This window comes from Mya arenaria, chromosome 3 (assembly GCF_026914265.1).
Source record: "Mya arenaria isolate MELC-2E11 chromosome 3, ASM2691426v1".
In the NCBI taxonomy this organism is placed as follows: Eukaryota; Metazoa; Mollusca; class Bivalvia; order Myida; family Myidae; genus Mya; species Mya arenaria.
Window position 1 is genome coordinate 25385119 of NC_069124.1, and position 26348 is coordinate 25411466.

Genomic DNA, 26348 nt, shown 5'->3' on the forward strand with positions numbered 1-26348 from the left:
GGTTCTATCTGCTTCTTTATATAATGTCACTTAGAACCTTTTCGCATTCACCCCTCATTGTATGAAAAGATTTGCTGCATTTTCGTTTTTTTAGGTCTGTTAATTTTGAGTCCAACTTTTGTAAATAAGGTATACTTTTTCGGATCGTGAAATAACACTGGTTAAACGATGTCAAACTCATTAAATCAGAGTGCAATATTAATAAAAACAGAAAACAATATTAACGTCAATGTAATCAAGTTTTCTCTAAACTAAAGACAAGGCAAATGTAAATACATAAGAGCCTGTTCATAATGATGGGCCCAGCACATACTAGAGCCTGGTCTTGATCTTGACATGTTTCTGTGAGAAGACTGTCTTGCTGGGAACCAGCCCTGCACTCTCCAACGTCTCATGGTCCAGCCGTGACTTGAGCAGCGCATCACAGTCAAATGTCTGAAATTACAATCAGGGTCCATTTTCACTCTTTTTAACATGGGATAAAAGGTCCCTTATCTTGCAAAATTCACAAAAAAAATATATGTACATTCAAGATTTACCTTTCTTCTGGAAACTACATGTACATTACAATAATCTATATTAAGGTAAGATAAAGCAACACCAATGTGTTCTCTTCAAATTTTCAGCCCAGGGTCCTATAACACATTTTTTTTCTCACAAATTTGAGGTCTAAACTGATCTTATGGGATCCCACTTAACATTTAATATTCAATACAAAAAAAAATTATGGGTTCAACAAGACGCAAGTTTGAAATTGGGATCCCTGGCCAGTTTTCTGTGTCTTGAAAAGTCCTGATTGATTTTATAATCTACTCACATTTCCAAGGGTTTGAATGAGGGTACATAATTTCTCCCTGGCCCCTTTAATCTCCTCCACTGCACTCAACTCAACATCTGAAATAGCGAGAGAAAAATAGCGGTTAGAGTATTACATCGACTTCATTATTGCCTAGCCAATGTACCGGTACACTCTGCTGACAACCTGACAATACACATGCTAGAAGAGAGAAAAAGGGACCACGGATACCCCATTAAAAAAAGGCCAAAATAATACTAATATTTTTTATCACATTACACAAATAATGCCATTTTTTGGTTTGAACATCAAAGTCAAAAGAGTTAAACATGACAATACATTAAAAAAAAAATGCATCAAATATTGGACGCCTTTAAAAACAAAACCATTGCTTACCTATCAGGCTCAGGATGTCAACCACAAAAGAAATTAAGTCAGGATACTTATCCTGAAATGGAATATAATTTTATAACATTATGTCAAGAGCTAAAACCGTAAAACTTACAACATTATAATTTCTCCGTTGAACAGAAATGTATCTTACTAATTTACTTTAAACTGACAATCATCAAATATTTTATTACTTTCCTTTAGGTCAAATAAAAAGAACATTATGGTTAATGCTCTATGTACAATGTAGCAATTGAATTATTTTATTTCAAAAAATAAATAAATTGTGTTTTAAGTGTGTCTACCAGGGTTCTCAAAATGTTTGAGTTGAACAGGCCAAATTGAATTGGTAACAGGCTTTCTAGGAGGGTCCGGGGTCATGCCCCCCTCCGGACTTTTTTATAACAAGAATGCAATTTCCTGCATTCTGAGCCATTTAGGGTACTGTTTTTCTAGGAGTTTTGAAGTGAACAACAATGCAAAATTTCGATAAAAATACTGTTTTGTACATAGGTTCACATACAATATACAGAAATGTCATACATAGCATACATTCAGAGAAAGACCTTGACAAGTCACTGTCAGTGTCTGTCAGTGTCTGTGTTTCACACATTTCAGACTGATTTTTTAAACCATTTTCTTTTCCTGCAAACAAGTCCTTTGGGTGTCCAAAAATTAGGTACGCAAAATAAATTATTTTTGAAAATAATTACGGGTGTCCGAATTTTTAGAGTGTCCGAACTCTAAGGTGAATTATGGTATGTTCTTTTTTTGGACATCGGCAATGTGTTCTTCTAACAGGAAAGCGTGCTTGCGCATGCGCGAATTAAGGAGAATTCTTACCAATACGATTTCAAACCTGAAGACTCTTACATACGCCGTAGTCAGAATAGATAACCAGTATTAAATATGTCAGAAAAGAATGTGACCTTATGGTTTCTAGAACAAATCTAACCGGCTGATTTCTGGTTTTAACCGGTCAAATAGGCCGGCGGCCGGTTCATTTTGAGAACCCTGGTATACCATTGCAATTTTACATACAGACATATTCTGACATCATTGTTGCCAAGAAAGTAAACACAATATGAGTAAACTGCATCACCTTTTACAATTATAGTGCCGCATGGTTTATGTTTCAGATAATAGTAAATAACTATCTTATTTTCTTTACCAAATTAATAATTAAGGTTGGGACATAAAAATAGGGTCAGTCGTGTAACATTTAAACAGCAACCACAACATTATTTTTATTTTGCCTTATGAAGATAATTCTATTATACATTCTCTAATACAGATGCAATACACTTTTAAAACATACCTTCAAGTCATGAAACACATGAATAGCTTGTTCAACTCTGAGATTGCCTTTGATGACATGCTGGCAGAGATCATAAATGGCTTGTCTGAAGTCTCGATTTCCGAGGGATGATAGTACTGAGCGATCACCAACACCGTTGATGAATTTTAAGCTGTAAGATAAGAATATAGTTCACATTTCTTTCATGGTTGGCAAAGAATTAATCAAACACTTTTTTATATTTCTATACTAAGTCAGTAAAAATTGTTATCACAGTAACCTTTGACCTCAATAGAGGTCATTCACTGGTCTCCCACAAACCACCAAGTCAAGTTTAAGGACCATAGGTCTAGTATGATGACCATATCTAGGCATTATGGAGTTAATACTCGGACAAGCTGTAAGCATTCAAGGTCACTGTGACCTTGACCTTAAAGCCAATGACCTCAAAACAAATAGCAGTCATAAACTTGTTACACCCAACCTCCAAGTCAAGTTTGACTAGGCCTAAAAAAAATATATGTCTGTTTCCTGTAACCCGACCGACCGTAATTTTTTACCGCCGACCGCAATTTTTTTATGCCCCAAAATTCGAAAAGTCAGATTTTTAGCGATCTCTGGCCTATGATGACAACGATAATTTAAATATTTTGGTAGTGTCCGAATCGTTGCATAGTTACAAACGTTTCCGGTTGGGCAAGTTGAAACAATGGCAAAAACCTTAATGGCTGTGACATTAAACTGCAGGGCTTTCAATTGATCCGAGCTCCCGGGATTTGACGCACAGGAATCGTAAATGACCCGAAATCAACGCATCATCCATTTGTAAAATGCATCAGTTTTGACACGGGATATTTCGGTGTGAGAGTCGGTATCATCTGAAAGGAGCCTCAATGCATGATCTGAATGTTTGTTTAACCCGCAAGAGCAATTTACACCCGAAGTGACAAGTGATTATCGATCTGGAATCTGATCGGTAACCTTGTCAATTAGCAGCACTCAAACTCAATGACGTAATATTAACTCCGCCCATTATGCAAATTAACGGATACCTTCCACTTTTTCGCTAAGTGCAATGGTTTTGAAAAACAACAATGCTAGGATATATTTTGTTCATTTATTTTAAGTTTTTTTTTATTATATCTCCAGTTAATTAAAAAATATTCTTATAAGTTTTTAATGAGTTAACAGAAAAATAAACATTTTTCATACCACGTTGTCAGTGTTATAGTTTAGTTCTATCACGGACCTGGTTTATAGGTCCGTGGTTCTATAAATAAACTGTTATGGTTTTGCCATTTATGAAAAATACGATGTTGCAATACTGGCAATAGGAACGTTAAATGTTTTTGTTTACTTCCGGAAAAAAAGATAAACCTGAAAGTGAAAGTTAAAGTAAGAAAGATGTCGTTGCAACTAAACAATCGCTGGTGCATATTGGAATTTGACAAGGATGCACTGGATTACATAACGAAGATGCATTAACTAAATAATATGTTCGTCAGAGTCAGAACATATTTTACCAAGTTTTGACTCTGGGAATGTTTTAACCCCCGTAGTCCAGTCAAGTCCAGAAAAGGAAAAAAACAACAAGGTATTCTATTGAAAGTTACATTGATTATCGTGCTTGAGATTTTTACAGAATGAACAGTGGATCTAATACAGCAGATCTTTTTAAAACACTGAAAATTGTTAAAAAAAGTAAGTTGTGGAAACTATTTAAGGTACTGTACGTGTACTAGTTTTGCTGTTTTACTGTTTAAAAAAGAAAATGGTATTAATTTTTATTAGTCAGTCTAAGCTTTTTTGATACTTATTCTAGTCTATTTAAACATATTCCAGTCCAATCTGTTATTTTACACTGTTCGCTGTCGAGTCAGCAGGTAAGGTTAAAGTGTCCAAGCAGTGAACAGCGTAGACAATGGGTCTACACTGGTCCCAAAGATCTGTACAATTCTGACAGCCTCTAAGAGTTAAATGGTTTAGTCATTGATTCTAGTCATTTATCAATCGAAGTATTGATTTATATAAAATTATGTTTTGTGGAGATTCTTGCCTGTTCTTGTTGTAACAGCATTTTATTTTATAATAGTTGTCATGTACATTTAATTGTAATACAACTTGATATTATTACACAGTCTATCTTAAAATAGTCTGTGCAATAATATCATGTTTTATTATTAGAAAATGTATGCATTTTGAAAGTTTTGTTTAAAACATTTGCCAAAAATAAATTGTCTAAATGTTCTTTGATTCACTCTTTCACTGGGTTATATTTGCAAAGTCTAAAGATGAACTGCTTCCCTGGTGAACATACTGACAATGCTCAAAATTGCACATAATGTTGCCACCGCTGGGAGTCGAACCCATGGCTTGCCCTTCAACAGGATGCATTCTACAACTGAAATACATGTACCATGGCTAAAAATAACTGATAAACAATGCTGTTTCTTTGTCAAGCTTCACCAATATATAGATGTGAAAAAATCACTTAGTCTTGATTTATTACAATGATGATGTATTTTATGTTTTGATGGCTGTCAAGCTAGCAGTTTTAGCTTATAAGTAGCAGAAAGATTGAATCTTTATATCACACTGAATTCTTATTAAAATAATTCACCTGAAATAAACTTGAATATTGGATCATTCTGACATTTAAAAAAAAAAAAAAAAAAATCCCTACCTACCGACCCATCTTTTTTTCAGCATGTTACAGGAAACAGACATATTTTTTTTTTAGGCCCTACTTAATATTTACAAAGGTAGGATTTTCAAAACCAATCCAGCTGGATTTTATTTTTCATAGCCATAAATGGAATAAATTAGAGGTTTCAAAATAGACAGGTTGATTCCAATTAAGCCTTGGTAAAATAACTTTTTTTTATCAATGACTTGCACAGGTATGGGGGCAGCATCCCGGACAAGTGTTGGAATCGTTTTTATTCATTAAGGTAGTCCACCTAATTGGCCGCCAACGAGTCTTTTGACGTTTTTTTAATATGGCAGACTCGTGACGTCCACCATCCGAGCCAAAAGTAGCAAGCGGTTCTTGCGCAGAGAATCCTCGCGGCCACAATTTTGAAATTATCTCCGTTATAAATTCAAATTTCTACGAAAATATTATTGCCTACTATTAAACACATATTAAGTTATGTCAGCATGCCCAAAAACCATTTAAAGTTATCATAAAACACTTAGAGAAGTGTCGATTGTTTATCAAGTATCCCGATAACGGTAAATCTGGGACAAATCTGACTGGTTGTGTACATGTATAACAGTATTCATGACCCATAATATATTAATGTGAAAATAACAACTCTAATGACAAATTAAATCCAGTTCAAATCACTGTCGGATAAAAATTGAACTACTTTGTCATTATTATTCAACCAGTGATTTTTTTACTATCAATTTGATGCCGAATATCGGCCTTTTTACAATCACCAAAAACGCTCAAAATTCACAAAAATATGAAGAAAAATTCACAATTCCCAAGAGCTACTTGTGAACAAAGTGTTTTTCAATTAAATCGGCTTAAAAACTCGTAAAAGTTGTGTAAAACTTTGAAGATTTTAGTCGAAATATTTACTGATTGGCGATAGCGTATTCGCATACATAAAGAATACCGTATGACGGCCAATATCGATACCCGATCAAGTAGACGCACGCTCTTAAGTAACGCGCTGGCCGTAAAGCGCTTGGTCACACGGAGCAAAATGACACAGCAAAATTTGTAAACAAATTGATATTTATCGGCAAAATGTCAAGTATTATCACAAAAAAATAAAAAAGATCCACGCTGCCGGTACACCAACAATATTTTACTCCTTTTTGGTTGACAGTTTCAAATCATACAGGAATAGTTGTAGTTGAAGTTGTAAATCAAGAATCTACAATGCTGTTATCTGTAACTCTTTGCATTTAATAAATATGCAATTATCAAAGTTTCATTGTTGTCTATTATCCTTTTAATGTCAATACAGACACTAAAATTAGGCAGTATGTACGAGTATAACACTATTGTATTTCAGAATTAAGATATTAAAGTTTTGTTAATTTTTCACAATTTTGAACTTTAATGCGCTAAAATTTCACAAAAGAAAAGGCATGGGCTGTTTCACAAAAAAGTGAAAAAAATCACTGTCAACATCAATGCATATTATTACAGTTTATCATTTCGCCCGTTGTTAATTGGTATAGAGTTGTAGTGTTACAGGGATACATAAAAAATGTCAAAATAAAAAAAGTATCCCTGATCGCTCATTATTGTAGCTATCATGTAAGGTATTGACAAATTGCTCTTGTTTTTACTAAAGTTAGTTACCACAAATATATGCTATTGTGGGGACCACTAATCTGGAATTGTCCCATGACATAAATAAGAAATATAACAATAACTGTTCGATGACACGCCGGGTAATGCTTCAGTATATTGTTTGTTCTATGAAATACGCTGGCACGAATCACATATATCAATTAGGTTAGATACAATCATATTCTTTTTTGATTAAATTCTTTAGTTCAAATAGTCTATAAACGTTTAATAACAAGTAAAATCAATGGCATACAATTCTTGTTTCCCTGACTTTTCCCATGTTTTGCACTGCTCGGGACTAAGAAAAGACACCGCCATTTTCTATTTTGCCAAGGTGTGTTTGATTTCGTTCTAATCGATTGTGGGTTACTTTACACTATAAATTAGAAATCAACTACGAAGTAACTTCCCCTTAAAGTTCTGTAAAAGTTAAGAAGAAAAACGACGTGTTAAATCTATTCAACCAAATGTCAATCAAACATTCAACTGTATCTTTATCCAATTTGAAATTTATCCACTAAAAACTTCGGCTCGTACTAAAGCGCTGACTAGTTAGCTGACGACATAGAAATATAGAGGAAGTTTGCTGACCAATTGCTAACCATATACAGATAAAGAAGGGAAACTAATGAAACATTTTACTTTTGAAATGAAAAGGTTTATTTTATTTTATTATTCAGGCGCGTAGGAGCTGGGGCTGCAGGGGCAGCGCCCGCGGCCCCAATATTCTGGCTAGTAACGGCAATGTCGCTTTAAAGTTTGACTTTAAAATGGACGTTCTAAACCTGCCTAAAAGTTTTATGAAAATTTCCAAAGAGATTTTTGGCACTAAAAAAACTGAACACGGGGCATTCAACTCGCAATAGTTCCAAAGTCACTCGTGGCTTAACTATGAATAGGTAATCTGCGCTAATTTGTTATTTATATATATGCATTGTGAGGCTGCGCAAATATGAATATCTAGAAGTAAAAATACTGGCGTTTATAATAATTTATGATTGCACAATAATTAACATGTCGCTGTTGCTCAATATATTATTTTAACCGAAAAAGGTTTAGATAAAAACATTAAAATAAAACCTGAACTCACTGGAAATCGAGACTTTCAATGCTTAAAATTGAAAAAAAATCTCGACGGGAGGGGACACTGCTCCCCAGTCCACCCCTTCCGCGGCCCCAATGCCAATTTCCTTCCTACGCGCCTGTTATTATGTACTAGAGTTCTATTCGTTCTTTACATATTAATTTTACAATAATATTTTATTATACTTGTTTTGTTTTTTTGTTTTGTTTTTAATTTCAAGAACATTTTGTAGCAGATGGATAATTAAGAGGTAGAAAAATATCCATCTACATCTAGGCCACACCACGTGTAGGCGCCTTTTCCGTTGCCCGTGTGTTGTTGGGTTCTGCGGTGTTTTATTAAGTACAGGAAAATTGACAGTTTTAGGATAATAAATTAACAAATAATCCATTTTCTCGCCAGCTATATAACAAACAAATAAGAATCGATTATGTTAATAATTTTATTTCCTTTTGCCGTTTAACTGTGTAATTACATTTACAATATCAATGTCCATTTCAGTAGCAGAATGTACTGACAAGAACAAATAAGGAAACTTTGGCTGAATTGTTGTACTTTTGTCAGAATCAAGTGGATTCAGACGTGTACTCGCGTATAGGCAGCTATTCGCGCCTGATCATCCTTGGCGGAATCGGGTGTCGATAACTTGAGTATATCAACAATAGCTTGGATATACCAAACTGTCCGAATTGTGTGTTTAACACAAGCACATGGCACATACTATATATTTATATATAGTTGTGGTTTATAGGTCCGTGATATTATCCTGAATCAGAACTTGAAACCAGGTTGATTAAGACCATATTGTAACGCGCAGTTAATGTCGCGGTAAATTACTGTCATTTATTTTGGACATGTTGAGTGTTGCGGATTGACTATTCATGACCAATTAAACCAGGAGATTAAATTCCATGTTATTTCATGAGGCAAACCTAGAAAAGAATTTTAGATACCCTGAAATCAGAACGTGCGGTTGTGAAGTAGTTCGTGAACCCTTTGCCCAGTAAAACTTTTAACACTTGGTATTGGATGAGACACATATATATTTGGCCTTCAAGCGACAGAAAAATTCCTTAAGTAATTGTTATGGCACTCTCAACCCGACTCATTGAGATTATTATGTACAATTTCCACCACAGTATAACCTTGGGAACAGTAGTATTCGCGAATCATCCAGCTACACTCACCTTAGTGGTTAATGTTGTCCGTTTCTGTCGACGATAAACGAGGCGAATGGCGCACGTCCAAACTTGAGGACAAAATAAACCCAGCACTGTGGGATAAAGCCCTGTGGTTTGAATCCGGTCTCTTCCAACACTATATATATAGAACAATGTCATTCCAAAGGCACTTTACATATATGGTTGTGAACTGTGGACTACACTTACCACAAATGTTCATAACAGGCAGAAACGTTCCATAATCATTCATTTTGTGGTTTGACAATGATACAACTGTGCGCATGGCATCATCGCCCTAAAGTACGAGAATGGAAAGTTTAAGCGGTCCCCAAATCCGTTCAAATATGCTTTTCGGACTAGAAATAGTTTAAATGTTCTTGGGAAAGTACCCCCAACCCCCATGTCAACACTTTAAACTATATAAATTTCGGTTCTGGGGGAGATGCACAATTCAAAAGGTTACGCCCCTTAGTTACGCTCCCTCTACCATGGAATTCTGGATCCGCACCTGATATATATATATATATATATATATATATATATTATAGTAAGTCTTAAGAGTCAGTGACTGTTATCTAACATTGTGCTTTATTGTAAAGAAAAATAGCATGAACTACTTGACCAATCGCCAAAGGATCGCTGACCAGTCACCAAATGATCGGAGGATCGCTATATAACAAGCCAGAAGGACTGGCGGGGCGGTACTCCCAGTGCCCAAAGAGCGGGCCGGCAGCAATGGCAGTTTGGTAACAACGATAAAAAAATACAACTTTAAAGCACAAATCAAGCAAGCACGATGTGGCCCAAACAATAAATGATTATTGCACGACAAGTATGGATTAATAATATTATTTTGATACGAAGATGTTGGAACAGTTATACGTTAGATGTGCGGATAACCGTCTTTGCATGCGTGTAACCCTAGCAGCGGAAATAAAAGTATTTGATCAGATTTTAATATACATGACCTAAAGTAAGCAAAGAAAAATATAAGACATATATTATATTATTTTAATGCCTCTCCGTTATTAATGTACATTAGTTCCACAGAAGGATGTCAATCAAAATATCCAGGTGAGTTACCTGTTTATTGACAGGGTCACCAAAATAGTTCAAAAGAAGAGCTTCGAAAATACACTTAATTACGTGTTGTGTAGGCCACGTTTGCTTCAAATTTCAAAATTGGATTTCTTTATTCGAACGCGTCGTAATATATGAACAATGTGGTAAAACAATATTATGAATTCGTTTTTCAACAAAAAGTTCTTAGCTTTAAATTTATTGTGTAACTGATCAAAATGATAGAAAGCGCTAGTAATAACGATAAAATACAACATCTAAACAAGGAAAAATGTTAAAATAACGACAAAAATCGTTTAATATAAATGTAGATATGACAATGTATACACATAATAATACTTCAAATAACGTGTATATAATTAAAAATGTACACTTACTTATAAACATTTTGACATTCGATTATACCTGGGACTAATAAACTTTACTCCCAGATGGCACACAATATATCGATAAAAATGTTATAGACACTTTTTATAATTACAAACGAGTAAAACACATGTAGTTTATCTTTATCGCGAGAATAGTCAGCCTGACTGATGCGATCACTGAAGATAATAATAATCAATTTCTTAAAGAGACAAACTGTCTGAATGTACGAATATACACTAGCTCACACCCATGAACACGGACATTCGAAACAAATTCCATACATATTTAATATCTATAGATCACCATTTAGTTTTATTTATGTCAGTAACACCATTGCCTCCTTGTCAAATTAATTTAATCCGAGCCCACGAACCCCCCCTCGCCCCACTTGGTATTTCAAAGTCAGCCTAAAACTAAGGTACTGTAACATGTGTGCGTAAATGTATGTGCAAGCGCGCCACTAATTAAACATTTGCTCGGTTGACACATTATGCCAGAATGATTAGATTTGTTGCATTTACGTCCATTGTTGTCGAAATAATTTGTTTTAATTTTTTAAGCTTTGGCTATCATAAGAATTGTTCCGCGCGGTGTCATCTGTAGGCAATATGTATGATATCTATCGCTAAGTCAAGTCAGTTAGTCTTTGAGTTGGTATCTATTGTTCTGAAATACGAAAATGGTATGAACGTTGCAGGCTGCAAAATAGTGGTGTCTGCGGTGTCCTCTGTCTGTCTCTGATTCAGAAGCTGAAGCGAGGGCTGCAACTGTACAAATGTGGGTACAACATGCCCCTTCTCCGTTTCTATATTGGCAGACACTGGTGGCACAGTATGTATGGTGCCTATGTCAACCATTTGGTCAAAGTTCACTGGCACATTATCTGAGCGTAGGGATATCGATTGGACTAGATCGGTACTATTGCTCACAGTAGTGACTGTGGATTCAGAAAGAGCATTGTGAGAATTTGGTAAGGCATTATACATGTTAGCTACTGATTCATCGCTCTGTATAGTTCTCCAAGTAAATGAATGACTGCTTGCTTGTAGAGGTACTTGCAGTAATAAACTGGCCTGACCGTTTGTCTTCCTCTGATCAGAGAGTATCAATCCTTGCGAGTTCTGTGAATTTATCGGGATAGCATGAAAAATTTCAGGTTCATCACTTAAGTTGTTGTCATTGGCCAATTCAACTGAGGTATTGTTTGAACTTTCCGTTGTGTTGTCATACGTCCGGTTTTGGTACGGGCCACCAGTTATATAATAGTCAGACTTTTTCTTTGCTGCATATGAAACACTGGAACGCCAGTTAGTTTCTTGTGTCTGGTGAAGGGAAATTATGTGACGCCTAATAGTGGACGAATCTCTAAACTGCTTTGAACACACAAGACATTTGTATGGGCGAACTCCTGTATGAATTCTTCTATGCCTTTCCAACGCCTGTCTTTGAGCAAAGGTTTTACCACAGTCTTTGCAGGCATGGTCTTTGACAGTGTTGTGGGTCTTTTTGTGAATGTACAGTGTTGTTCTTTGCCTGAATTTCTTCCCACAAATATCACAAGGAAATCTCCGAATATTGTCATGCATGAAAACATGTTCACGAAGTGATTTGTGATATGTGAAAGCTCTGCCACAAGTTTCACATTTATAAGGAGTAACACCATTATGAACATTCATATGTTGCCTGAATGAGCTTCGCTGACGGAATTTCTTTCCACAAACTGGACAAAGGTATGACATCTTGACTCCCAAGTGTGATGATTTTGTATGTTGTGACAAAATATATTTTGTTGTAAAAGATTTTCGGCAAAGACCACATAGAAAGTTTGGTTTTACATAATCCTTTTCATGACTTTTGAGGTGGCTGTCAAAACAAAATTTTGATCTATATGACTTGGAACATTTTTCACAAATGTACATATTTTCTCTGTGAACAGAATCAATGTGTGATTTCAAACTTTTTGAATCTAAAAAAGAATCCAGACAATCTCCACACTCAAACACTATATTATGCTTTCTTCTTACATGCACTTCTAGTTTAGCCTCAGTTGATGCAATAAAGCTGCATTCTTGACATGGATGCTTTTGTTCCTTGATGTGCTTTTCCCCATTTGTTTTATTGGTACATCTAGTTTCTCTCTGACTTTGGACATCTGGTTTTCCAGGGCACTTGTGCTTGGCCAGATCAGAGGGATAACCAAACCCTTTAAGACAAACTTCACACTTGAAGTCTTTTTTATGCATCCTGCGCTTGTGCTCATTATATCTTTTCCTTGATTTTAGAATGACACCACATTCAGAACAGATATGCTCTAAATGGTTATCGCTTCTTTTGACTCTGCTCCAGTAACCAGTATCACCTGGCTTCTTGATGTCCCTCTTCTTTTGGGCTCGTTTAGTGGAATCAATTTTGACACATGAACTACCATCACAATTATCACCTTCACACGCTTTCATATAATAAGTGTTTGGACATGCTGTTAATGTTCCATCTGAAAAATTACAATAACTGTCATCAAGCAAAGCACTGCCAGTATCAGCTAAAGCCCCTGAAGATAATTCCGTACACTTGTTGTCATTTACATAGCTCTCAGTCACAGACAAATCTTTTATTTCAGCATGACTTTCTCCCCTAAGTGTGCTATTTCTTTCTGGTGTCTGTTTAAGTGCTATTCTTTCACTTTCTCTGGTAGATTCACATTTTACACTTGGAATCTTAATGTTCACCCACTTTTTGGTATCTTTTGATGGATTGTTTTCAATACATTGTTCAGTGTTTTTCCTTTGCAGTAAATCATCTCTAAGAGTTTCTATATCCTTTTTAACTGATGCAGAGTATATATTTGTGCAATACACTTTTTCTTTGTTAGTAGATGGTAAGTTCTGAATGTCTCTGCATTTGCACAAACCATTCAGCTTTGATTTTGAAACATCACTGGGCTCATGGTCCGGAAACTCATCCCAATGTTGGAGGAAATGAAACGCCGTATTAATTTGCTCCCAGTTTCCATGTATTGCGTTATTCTTTGAAAACTGAACTCCTGTGACCAGTCTAAGCTTAGCAAGTTTTGATTGAATTATTTTGAATGAATGTTTCTCTAAAAAGTCTTGAGAAAGAAGAACCGTCGTTGAGGTGAAAAGACTATCCATTCTGTATGATATGAATCCGTCTGCAACTGAGATACGTCCTGTGGATAAAGTTAAAAACAAAGACAAACAAGCGGATATATGCGACCGGAAGTGCTGTTTCAAAAATAAGGGAAATAACCATGCAAACATTTTTGGGTTACAAAACACTAAAATTTTGTTTAATAAAGATGCTGATTATATGAAATGTTCAGTACCGAGTAATTAGTTAAAATATTAAAAATAAAACTTCCTTTACGTTATGTACTGTACTGTAGAGCCATCAGCGCTTAGCAAAGAAAAATCATCAATACAAAATTACTCTGCCAAATTACTTCCTTCTAAATTTTCTTTTGGTTAATATCTGATATTATTGGAAATAAATAAAAGGATAATAACTTTGTTGATGTGATGTCTACACGATCAGACATCCATCGCATGCTTCAACGATGGTCAAGATATATTCAACAACGACGACAACACTGACTTCAGATTTTGTGTCCAAAATCCCAGCAAATATTCTCAGTACCACCATTGAAAATCTGAATTCTATTGTTGACATTTCACTTTCCAAAGGTGTTTTCACTCTAAAGGGAGATTGGGAAGATCTTTATACTGCATACACATTGCTTAAAGATTGTTTGAAAGTCAAAAAGAATAAGAATAATCATGCACGTTTTAATGATATCATTGTTGATGAAATTAGCGAGATTAATGATGGTACCAAACTCGATACTAAGAATGATGTTAAAATTAAAAACGAAAAACCGGAGGATACGTTGGAAAATGAAACAGGTCCTGGTGAGGTTCTAAAAGTTAAAAAGGAAATAACAGATGGAGGCCCGATTTTGGATGCTGATGAAACTACACAGAATATCGATTTTGAGGAGGAGAAGGAGGAACCAGAAAATATTTCCGAACATCAGTGTAGCAAATGTGATTATACTGGTAAAAATGAGAGGCAGCTGTTTAATCATATCAATAGAGTTCATCAAAGAAAATACAAATGCAATGAATGTGGTAAAAAATTTGGATATAAGGGAGATTTAAAACGCCACCATTCTGAAGTTCACAGCTCAAAAGAGCGCTATTTTTGTAAGATATGTAATAAGTATTTGAAAACTAAAACATACATCGATGACCACATGCAACTGCATAAAGACAATTATGTTTATCATTGTAAAATATGTGAGAAGTCGTTTAGTACCAAAGGAACATTTTCTAAACACATGAAGCTAAAACACCCCAAGTCAACTTTTGATGAAGACATGCTTAATGATGTTTTACCAGAAACAAATGATGAGAACATCAAACAGACTGAGGGAGACATGGAGATTGAAAATGGTAAATCTGATGACAAAAACTCAGAAGTAAAAGATGAACATTTAAATGAATCTGTCAAATTTAGAGATTCTTTTCAAATGTTGTTATCAGATGATGAAAATGAAAGTAGCAAAACTGTTCATGATGGTAAATTTTTCAAAGTTTCTCTTAAAAAGGGTAAGAACAGGGGCAGACCAAGAATAAAATCTCAGGTTGATGGACGAACTGAATTTCCATGTCATTTGTGTGAATACATTGGCAAAAGAGAGTGTCATTTGGAGTACCATATAAAACGTAACCATAGTCAAAAGCTTGTTTGTGACGTTTGTAATAAACAGTTTGGTTACAACTGGGACCTTAAACGACACAGAGAACAAGTACATGCAGAGGCTTCATACTTTTGCCACATTTGCAGCAAGGCTTATAAAGTTAAGAAAAGTTTCGATGAACATTTGAAGTCTCATGAAGATGGCTATGTGAAATCTCGCTTTCCATGCCCCATGTGTGAAAAATCTTTTTCTGCTAAACAGGTCTTAGAAAATCACATGAAGTATAAACATTTAGGTGCCAAGCAAAAAGAAAAACAACGGTACCTTTGCCAAACCTGCGGGCAGGAATTTTATCACAAGTACAGTTATCAGAGCCACATGAACAAGCATGCCGGATTGATGCCTTACAACTGTGATGTTTGTGGTACATATTCCTTTTACACATACTTATTGATATATGAATTAGGATCATCAAGATTGTGGTGGCTTAGTGCTCATTATATAATCCAACTTCAGAATTTCAGTTAAGATTAAAGAGATTTTGTATAGATCTCTTTATTATAAAGACAAGAAAAGTATGTAGAGTTTAAAGATACATTTGTATTTTTCATATTATTAATTACGACTGACGTCATATAAAATTATATATTTGTATTGAGAATTCTAAGACTTTAATATGCCAGAAGTTTGATACAATGCCTGAACTGTTATATTACATATCAAATTTCGCATTTTCCCACATAGCTTTATCTGAGCATATACAAACTGGAACCATTTTTAATCAGGATCTTTATTAATGTATCGAACAACGACGACAACACTGATGTTTCCCAAAAAAATTGTGCAGAATTACATGAACATAAGTGTTACTGATATGTACTGCTAACTTGATAAGCCATACTTTGGCAGGCCTAATACGGCTTGGTATGACATGAGGTAAAGGGTTAAAATTTAAAACTATTAATTTCAGGAAAGGCGTTTGCCAGTGAACATTCTGTGAGAGAGCATCAGATTGTCCACAAAAACACCCGTAACTTCACCTGTGCCTACTGTCCAAAATCCTTCAAAACATCCTCTGCCTTGAAGGCACACGAGGCCATCCATGTTGGAGAAAAGAGCTACAAATGTTCTGTGTGTGGAAAAGGTATTTCAATTATTTGTGCTCTATCAATAATTTGTGCTTCAACGCCTTTCTGTCACATACAATTACAGTGCTTCAGCTAGGCCTAAAAAGCACGGTGGGACATCCCGCTGCCCTTTTCCAGAACCCTTCCGCCATTTTACTACACCCTGCTTTGACAGTCAATTTTCAGAAATAAGTATAGAAATAATAAATATTCATAATTTTGACACTAAAGTAAAGCTATTAGCATTGAAAATAGTAACAACACCCGCACAATGAGAATTGAACATTGGCCCTAGTAGGTGCCCCATTAAGTCTCATTTAATGCGCCTTAGGGTTTTTGCTAAAGAGTTATGGACCCTGTCCTTTTGGTATTTTTTTTAGTTGATTGGGTAAGACCAGATATAAAGCTGTGTGTATTATTTTCAGGGTTTGTCCAAAAGCAATCTCTACTTCGCCATGAGAGGATCCACAGTGGTTACAAGCCGTACAAGTGTTTACTCTGTGCACGCCGTTTCACCGACAGTGCCACTGTGCGTAAACACATGATCCTTGTGCACAAAAAAGACCCGCACAACTGGCAGGGTGACGTGGTGTCTGACTTAAAAAAGAATTTTGAATTCTGGAGGGAAGATGAGGAATCTGATTCTGAGAAGAGCAAAGCTGGGCCTTCAGATTCCCATGAATCGAGGGAAGTGCGGGAAGCTACGTACAGTGGTGAAGTCACCTCGGCATATACCAATCCGCAGTCGTACACTGATATACATGTATCAAACTCAGCTCACCATAATCTGTCCACAGATTTGTCTCACTCCCAAATGTCACACATGGCTATGTTACAGAATGTTTCAGGTTCTATGGCAGTAAACCATCAGGGACTCCCTCCCACCTTATCAGTTCCACTTCGAGATGGGAACGCTGTCAACCACATGAATACTAGTCATAACACTCATAACCCTCATATCAGCCATAACACCCAATTGTCTGTTGCTCACAACCCTACTCACAGCACAGCTGCTGAAATGGCCGCAGCCAGCATATTGAACCTCTCTTCACATTTGCCGCCTCTCACTCAGACGATAAACCATCTGTCTTCCATGCCCAGTGGCGAAGGACAAATGCCACCGATACTGAACCTTACCACCATGCCCAACATGAGCTATAGCCATAGCCAGTCTACTCAAGATTAATTTCAATGACTGGCCTTTTGTATTGTATATTTCCTAAATACATGTACTTTCATGTAGTGATCACTGCTTTGATTTTGTAACTGCTATGTTACTTCAAGTAGATGTATACTATTTATGATAACTCATCATTTTATTGTTAATTTTCTGACAAAATACTTGTATTTTCAAAGTGATTTTGTCAAGTAAGGTATCTTTGTGTTCTTTTAGTGCTTTAAATTTCTCTAAATTCCTTAAAATGAATTATTTAAAAACAATTTTTATGTACTTTTTATTTTCCAGTATTACCAAAGAGTAAAGTTATAGGGTTATTAAAGACAATGAAATTGACTGCCTCTGACAGGCTGTTTCCCAATAGCAAAAGAGTCCCCATTCCCACCAAAATTATTTTTACAATGAGCTTGTGAATGAAATTAAGAAACAGTTTAGTTTACTAAGTATTTTTGTATTTTCGTCATTGCTTTGGCCTGATTATTTATCTACCCCAGTTAGTCTAGTCATTTTTACAATAAGGGAGGCACAGGATGTTGAAGAAAATAAAAAATAAAATCACTCAAGGATTTTAGGTCTTAGGTCATTTAACCTTGCCTATCTTAGTTCACTGAATCTGTAATTATGCCCCCCTTCGAAGAAGAGGGGTATATTGCTTTGCACAGGCATGTCGGTTGGTCGGTCGGTCCGTCGGTAGACCAAAGCTTGTCCGAGTGATAACTCAACAATTCCTGGACGTATGGTCATCCAACTTCACATGAAGGTTGGGCCTGACCAGTAGATGACCCCTATTGATTTTGGGGGTCATTGGGTCAAAGGTCAAGGTCACAGTGACCTTTAATGGTAAAATAATTATAAAGCTTGTCCGAGTGATAACTCAACAATGCCTGCACCCATGGCCCTCAAACTTGAAATGGAGGTTGGGCCTGACCAGTAGATGACCCCTATTGTTTTGGGGGGTCATCAGGCCAAAGGTCAAGGTCACAGTGACCTTGAATGGTAAAAGGTCGTCCGAGTGATAACTAGACAATGCCTGCACCCATGGCCCTCAAACTTGACCTGGAGAATTGGCCTGACCAGGAGATGACCCCTATGGTTTTTGGGGTCATCTGGCCAAAGGTCAAGGTCACAGTGACCTGGAATGGTAAAAGGTTGTCCGATTGATAACTCGACAATGCCTGCACCCATGGCCCTCAAACTTGACTTGGAGGTTGGGCCTGGCCAGAAGATGGTCCCTATTGATTTAAGGGGGTCATTGGGCTAAAGGTCAAGGTCACAGTGACCTGGAATGGTAAAAGGTTATCCGAGTGATAACTCAACAATGCCTGCACCCATGGCCCTCAAACTTCACTTGGAGGTTGGGCCTGGCCAGAAGATGGTCCCTATTGATTTAAGGGGACATCAGGTCAAAGGTCAAAATCACAGTGACCTTGAATGGTAAAAGGTTGTCCGAGTGGTAACTCAACAATGCCTGCACCCATGGCCCTCAATCTTGACATGGAGGTTGGGCCTGACCAGTAGATTACCACTATTGATTTTAGGGGTCAAAGGTCAAGGTCACAGTGACCTTGAAAGCGAACTTGACAATTCCTGGACCTATGGTCATCAAACTTGACATGAAGGTTGGGCCTGCCCAGTAGATGACCCCTATCGACTTTGGGGGTCATCAGGCCAAGGTCAATGTCACAGTAACCTTTAACGCAAATCTTCTCCCACTGATATCTCAACAATGCCTGAACCTATAATCATTAAACTTGACATGGATGTTAAGCCTGACCAGTAGATCACCCTTATTGATTTTAGGATTCATAGAGCCAAAGGTCAAGGTCACAGTGATCTTGAATGGTAAAAGGTTGTCCGAGTGATAACTCAACAATGCCTGAACCCATGGCCCTCAAACTTGACTTGGAGTTGCATCTGACTTGTAGAAGACCCCTTATGATTTTAAGGGTCATTGGGTCAAAGGTCAAGGTCACAGTGACCTTGAACGAAAAAAACTTGTCTGTGTGATAACTTGACAATGCCTGCACCTATGGCCCTCGAACTTGACATTTAGGTTTCTGGTGACCAGCTGATGACTCTGGATTTTGAGTTCATAGAGTCAAAGGTCATGGTCATAACACAATCTATTCTCACACTTTAATGGTCATAATCTTAAAACTGCCTTAACGGCAACAAATCAGCTGTCATTTTGGTCCATGCATATTTCATTCAATTGTCCATATAATCCTGACAACATGGCGCTCAGGGGGGGGGGGGGGGCATAATGTTTGACAAACATCTCTTGTTTTAGAGAGGTTCGGATGTTTTTATAAAAATAAATATTTTTTTGCAGTTTCTATCAATTATTTTAGTATGGTAAAGTATTAAAATAACATTTTTTTGTTGCATTTAGATTTAAAGTATTAAAAGATTTAGAGTGATACAGCAATTTATAAGATCATTAAGTTGTTTAAAACGTTTTTTATGACCATATAATTACTTTTTTCCCGGCCAATATCTGCTTTTTGGATATTTCTGTATTATAATGATTGATACATATTGTATTTATAATATTTCTTTAATGAAGATTCCCACATGATATATGTTTATGATTATTTAAAATAACTCCTATTATGATAAATAGGAGGTCTGGTTTTTTATCCCATATTTGTTTGATTTTGAATAGAACCATTGAATATAATATTTACATTCTCAGCACAGAGCTGATTCTTTTGCTTGATTTTACTGAAGTTTCTAAGAATGTTTATTTTGTAAGATTTTTATATATTTTAGAAATAATTTACATCGATCAGTATCTTTTGCTGATTTGTTGTTTTATATCTGAAATTATTTGAAGGAGTTGCATTTACGAAACACCTGGGCCCGATATCACAATAATACTTAAAGCCCTAGTTGAAGGAATGTTTGGCATGATAATCCCCTGCTGTGCATCTCCTGCTAATTTCCTGTGTATTTGTTTATTGGCTCAGGGCCATTTAGGGTCCATTTCTATAATGAAACTTCCAAAACTGCACAGCAGGATACAGATTGGAGATCTGATAAGAGGAATAAAGGCAAGTAGATTAAGATCAATAAACAGAGGTTGTGTACTGTACACAGTTTTGGTGGGGGGGGGGGGGAGGGGGGTCACTTACAGAAGGCTTAAACTAGGCCTTTAAGTCAAATCTCAATCTCGGTCTCAAATCATTTTTCCACATAAAAGCATAGAATGATTCTTATTTCTGTATGTTTTTAGCGGGATTTTTCATTGAAAAATTACGAGTTATAGAATGGCGAAAACTGGGTGGGCGGTCGTTAACAATTTTGTGTTAAAGTTTTCATTTTATGTAATAAAATCAAGAGTTTTTATCCAATGGTAATCAAACTTAATACAATGGTAGTGTATAATGAGAGGAAGTGCAGTGTACAATATCCATGACTCTTTTCTTGCTTATTACTGAGTTATTTCCCCTTGTATCTTTTTTTGTCCGGAGTATAACTTGAAAAGTTCTGGATGGAATTCATTGGAACTTCATACAATGGTAAAGCAGAGTGAGAGGAAGTGCAGTGTACAATAACCATAGCTCTATTCTTGCTTATTACTGAGTTATTGCCCCTTGTTACTTTTTTTGTCCGGAGTATAACTTGAAAAGTACTGGATGGAATTCATTGGAACTTCATACAATGGTAAAGCACAGTGAGAGGAAGTGCAGTGTACAATAACCATAACTCTATAATTGCTTATTACTGAGTTATTGCCCCTTGTTACTTTTTTTGTCCGGAGTATAACTTGAAAAGTACTGGATGGAATTCATTGGAACTTCATACAATGGTAAAGCAGAGTGAGAGGAAGTGCAGTGTACAATAACCATAACTCTATTATTGCTTATTACTGAGTTATTGCCCCTTGTTACTTTTTTTTGTCCGGAGTATAACTTGAAAAGTTCTGGATGGAATTCATTGGAACTTCATACAATGGTAAAGCAGAGTGAGAGGAAGTGCAGTGTACAATAACCATAACTCTATTCTTGCTTATTACTGAGTTATTGCCCCTTGTTACTTTTTTTGTCCGGAGTATAACTTGAAAAGTACTGGATGGAATTCATTGGAACTTCATACAATGGTAAAGCAGAGTGAGAGGAAGTGCAGTGTACAATAACCATAACTCTATTATTGCTTATTACTGAGTTATTGCCCCTTGTTACTTTTTTTTTGTCCGGAGTATAACTTGAAAAGTTCTGGATGGAATTCATTGGAACTTCATACAATGGTAAAGCACAGTGAGAGGAAGTGCAGTGTACAATAACCATAACTCTATTCTTGCTTATTACTGAGTTATTGCCCCTTGTTACTTTTTTGTCCGGAGTATAACTTGAAAAGTACTGGATGGAATTCATTGGAACTTCATACAATGGTAAAGCACAGTGAGAGGAAGTGCAGTGTACAATAACCATAACTCTATTATTGCTTATTACTGAGTTATTGCCCCTTGTTACTTTTTTTGTCTGGAGTATAACTTGAAAAGTACTGGATGGAATTAATTGGAACTTCATACAATGGTAAAGCACAGTGAGAGGAAGTGCAGTGTTCAAGAACCATAACTCTACCTAAACTAATTACTGCGTTATTGCACTTTATTTGTTTTTTTTGCTGTCAATTTGTTTTCCAGACATTAACTTGCAAACTACTTGATGGAATTTATTAAAACTTCATACAATGGTAAAGCATAATGAGAGGAAGTGAAGTGCACAAGAACCATAACTCTATTTCAGCTTATTACAGAGTTACTGCCCTTTGTTACTTTTTTCTTGTCCGGAGTATAACTTAAAAACTATGGGATGGAATTTAATAAAACTTCATACAGTGATAGGTCATAATGAGAGGGAGTGGAGTGTACAGGAACCGCAATTCTATTTCAGCTTATTACATAGTTAGTGCCCTTTGTTACTTTTTCTTGTCCAGAGCATAACTTAAAAACTATTGGATGGAATTTAATAAAACTTCATACAGTGATATATCATAATGAGAGGGAGTGCAGTGTACAGGAACCGCAATTCTATTTCAGCTAATTACAGAGTTACTGTCCTTTGTTTCTTTTTTCTTGTCCAGAGCATAACTTGAAAACTATTGGATGGAATTTAATAAAACTTCATACAGTGATAGATCATAATGAGAGGAAGTGTAATGTACAGGAACCGCAATTCTTTTTCAGCCAATTACAGAGTTATTGCCCTTTGTTACCTTTTTCTTGTCCGGAGCATAACTTGAAAACTATTGGATGGAATTTAATAAAACTTCATACAGTGATAGATCATAATGTGAGGGAGTGCAGTGTACAGGAATTGCAATTCTATTTCAGCTTGTTACAGAGTTACTGCCTTAGCAGAAAGAATTCCACGGCCATAAAAATTCATTAATTTTTGTCAAATCTTTATGAGACTTGCTCAGAATATTTGTCTACTTGTTGTCTTAAACATTTGTGAATATGGGTCACCTCAGATCAAAAACTAAAAATACTAGGTCACTAGCTCAAATCCTCGGTTTGCAAAATTTCATCGTCAAATAAAAATCTGGCTTTAATGCGGCGTTGCAGCTTATTTAAAATATTTGTTAAAAATATTTGAGTTGCAATTAATTACATTTTGTGCTGTAGAATAATTTTTCTTAGGGATATTCACCAAAGCTTTTAATAAACATAATCTATGAGAGATACTGCTTTTAAAAGGTTTAAAACCATATATGATTTTTAATAACTTTTGATGCTATGTGATGAAATGAGTCCAGGCCCCAATTTCTCGAAACTTCTTAAGTCCCTTATAACAGGATTAAGCCAAGCTCACTATTTTTGTTTTTCAATAATTTGCGTAATACAAACTTCTTTAAGAGTTTTTATACTTAAGATCGGAATTATCTTTATGATTATCCAAATAAACCATTTTTCCATTATCAAAATTCAATTTAAGTATATATTTTGGCTATTTGAAATAAGCTACTTAAGCCTGTTAAGCTTAAGAAGTTTCGAGAAATTGGGGCCAGTATTTTTGTGACATTGGGGCCGGAATAATCTTGTAAATGGTAAACTTTAAACTGGTCAACTTCAAAACAATCTGGTTTTCTTTTGTTATCATTTATTTTAGGATGTTGTAAACTCTTTTATTACACTACCATTTTGGTGTAAATTTTGAATACCAAAATTATTGAAAAAGACATGTTCATGCAAAGATAGAAAAACATTATTTTTTTTAGTAAAATTTAAAATATATGAACATAATACGCCTTGTAAATAATGATCACCTATGGCTTTGAAAGTCTAATTTTAGTGCCTTCTTAAGGACAAATGTTTTACCGCTACATGTTAGGTAAATAGTTAATTTTTCAAAAATTATTGAGTGTCACTTATTGAATCTATTTAATATTAGTTTGTTTGTTTTCTGAAGAATAATCTTGGTGTTGTTTTGCAATCACTTGAACCTTTGATACTCAAGAAAACATTGAAACTTTATAGTCATGTTGGAAAAACGTTAACCTTTAATACTGAAGAAAACATTGAAACTTGGTAGTCATGTTGGAAAAACCTTTACCTTTGATACTGAAGAAAACATTGAAACTTGGTAGTCATGTTGGAAAAACGTTAACCTTTAATACTGAAGAAAACATTGAAACTTGGTAGTCATGTTGGAAAAACGTTAACCTTTAATACTGAAGAAAACATTGAAACTTGGTAGTCATGTTGGAAAAAGTTTAACCTTGGCCCAAATTAAAAAACTGTTCCAGATATTCAAATGAAACTTGATATACATATTTCCAGACACAATACACACATTTAATAAGGCCCTTAACTCTGGCTTTAATACTTGGAAGTTATGCCCCTTGATCGAATGAAAAAAAAATAGAAGGGCGTTGGTGTTCCTCTGTGGCAGTCTTGTTTACATTCTGGTATCATTAAAACTCATATTTACCCCGAGGTTCATACTTGTTCTTTAATGATCTAATGACCATATGCTGTTCTCTATATTTTTATTAGCAATCTTCTCAATAAAGTCGGTTGTTCTATATCAATATTTTCAATACTGTAAATGTTACCCATTAAGTAATTTTGTTGAGTGTATATTTAAGTAGTCATATTGTGTTAATAAAGTGAATGAAGGATACCTTGTCTCTTTGTTTTAATTAAAAAGGTGTAATTGAATTGTCTGGGTGTATATATGTTAAATACATGTACATGTATATACTTGTTCCAGCGAGGCCGGTTGGATATATATATTGTATATAGCAACTTATACTTTATGCAACTCCATCATTGTCAGTATCATAGTCACAGTACATCTTAAACCATTTGTATAGAGAAAATAAGGTGTTGTATGAGGTGACACCTCAATATGTCTTTGTTACCTTGATTCAAAATAGACTCTCAAAAAGAAGCATGCCTATCTATATTATGTCAGAAATGCATGAAAGCATATCACTAGGTCAATTAAATACAACCTTGTACAAAGAATTTTAGCCAAGTGTTTGCCCAAAATATACGAATCTTTGCTTAAACGATTGTCTATAAAATGTCAATATCGAATTCGATATTTGTTTATGTGAGGTAAAAAGTAGGTCACTAGGTCATATCGAAGAAACTTTTTAAGGCTACAATTTTGTTCAGTATGTTTACCTCAACAAAGTCTATGCCAAGTTCAATAGGTGTTATATGTGGTCACATCTATATCACTTGTCAAGTTAAATTATTGGCCATGATAGCTCCAAAACTAGGTTACCAGGTCAAATTCTAAAACTTTTAAGGCCATTTTATCGGGCAAAGATTAATGTAACTTGGTAAGAATGCATGCCTCTAGGAAATGAAGGTCAAGTTCGACTTTTGATCAAGTTCGGACAAAATAGGTCCCTAGGTTTAATTAGAATACTCTTGTTAACACTTTAGAGGCAACACGTACTTGCTATAGTTAATAAAGCTTGGTCAGAATGTCTGTCTTCATTAAATGTAGGGAACTTTGATACTAAGTCATGTGCGGTAAAACATTAGGTCAGTAGGTCAAACTATGAAAAAACGTAAAGGGGCCCAGAACGAGGTTACTATTTCAAACAAAAGATAAACCTTGTTAAACTTTTAGAAGACATTTATTGAGACCAAAGTCGATGGACTTTAGTCAGAATGTTTGTTTTCCTGAGAAATTGGTCAAGTTCAGTTCGTAACGGGATTTTGTGGGGTCAACAACTTTGTCACTAGGTCAATTGACCGAGCAAGACATAAAAATGCTTACTCAAGTGAACAACATGACTCACAATACTGTAAAACTTAATTCATGCCTGCCAGTATGATGTTTTTACTTGACATCATGATCTGGCATTAACAGTAAGTGTGCAGATTGTTATCTGCATTGTTTTTAACACATAAGTAGGCCCAGAGGTCACGGTAAATGTCATCCAACGAAAGACAAATGCAAAGCTACTCTTGGTCAAGTTTTCATACATATAGACAAACAGGGAAACAGGAAGTGAGAGGCAGTTATACACAGAGAGGTAGGAAGTGAGAGGCAGTTATACACAGAGAGGTAAGGAGTGAGAGGCAGTTATACACAGAGAGGTAGGAAAACAGATGCAGTTATACACAGAGAGGTAGGAAGTGAGAGGCAGTTATACACAGAGAGGTAGGAAATGAGAGGACAGTGAGGTAGGAGGTGAGACAATAGAGAGATAACAAAAAAGACAACCAGAGAGATAGGAAGTGAGACATACAGAGATATCTGATATCAAACAACAAGAGAGGCAGGAAATGAAATAACAGAGAGGCAGAAAGTAAGAACAGAAAGGTAGAAAGTGAGACAACAGA

General features: G+C 35.6%; 3 protein-coding genes across 4 annotated transcripts in view; 1 reads left to right on the forward strand and 2 right to left on the reverse strand.

Annotated features, from left to right (window-relative positions):
• LOC128226537 (THO complex subunit 2-like) overlaps positions 1-7163 on the reverse strand; it is a 43967-nt gene extending 36804 nt beyond the window's left edge. For both annotated transcript variants that reach the window (XM_052936465.1, XM_052936463.1), the window contains exons 1-5: positions 7052-7163; positions 2505-2655; positions 1193-1244; positions 818-894; positions 314-435 (exon numbers count right to left, since the gene is read on the reverse strand). In XM_052936465.1, coding sequence (XP_052792425.1) covers positions 314-435; positions 818-894; positions 1193-1244; positions 2505-2655; positions 7052-7116 — 467 coding nt within the window. In that variant the 5' untranslated portion in view covers positions 7117-7163. The remainder of the gene's footprint in view (positions 1-313; positions 436-817; positions 895-1192; positions 1245-2504; positions 2656-7051) is intronic.
• A 2926-nt stretch (positions 7164-10089) lies between these two features.
• Positions 10090-13738, reverse strand: LOC128226772 (zinc finger protein 878-like). Its single transcript, XM_052936817.1, has one exon. The coding sequence runs from the start codon at positions 13659-13661 to the stop codon at positions 11148-11150; it is 2514 nt and encodes an 837-aa protein (XP_052792777.1). The 5' UTR covers positions 13662-13738; the 3' UTR covers positions 10090-11147.
• Positions 13739-13964: 226 nt separating this feature from the next.
• Positions 13965-24663, forward strand: LOC128228047 (zinc finger protein 665-like). The gene is made up of 3 exons (XM_052939089.1): positions 13965-15653; positions 16200-16373; positions 16782-24663. Exons 1-3 carry the CDS (start codon positions 14087-14089, stop codon positions 17540-17542), a joined length of 2502 nt encoding a protein of 833 aa, XP_052795049.1. The 5' UTR covers positions 13965-14086; the 3' UTR covers positions 17543-24663.
• The last annotated feature ends 1685 nt before the right edge of the window (positions 24664-26348 follow it).

Coding starts and splice junctions, on each gene's coding strand:
- LOC128228047 (XM_052939089.1), top strand. CDS start 14,087: ATGGTCAAGATATATTCAACAACGACGACAACACTGACTTCAGATTTT. Junction 15,654..16,199: donor TTACAACTGTGATGTTTGTG/GTACATATTCCT, acceptor TATTAATTTCAG/GAAAGGCGTTTGCCAGTGAA. Junction 16,374..16,781: donor ATGTTCTGTGTGTGGAAAAG/GTATTTCAATTA, acceptor TATTATTTTCAG/GGTTTGTCCAAAAGCAATCT.
- LOC128226772 (XM_052936817.1), bottom strand. CDS start 13,661: ATGGATAGTCTTTTCACCTCAACGACGGTTCTTCTTTCTCAAGACTTT.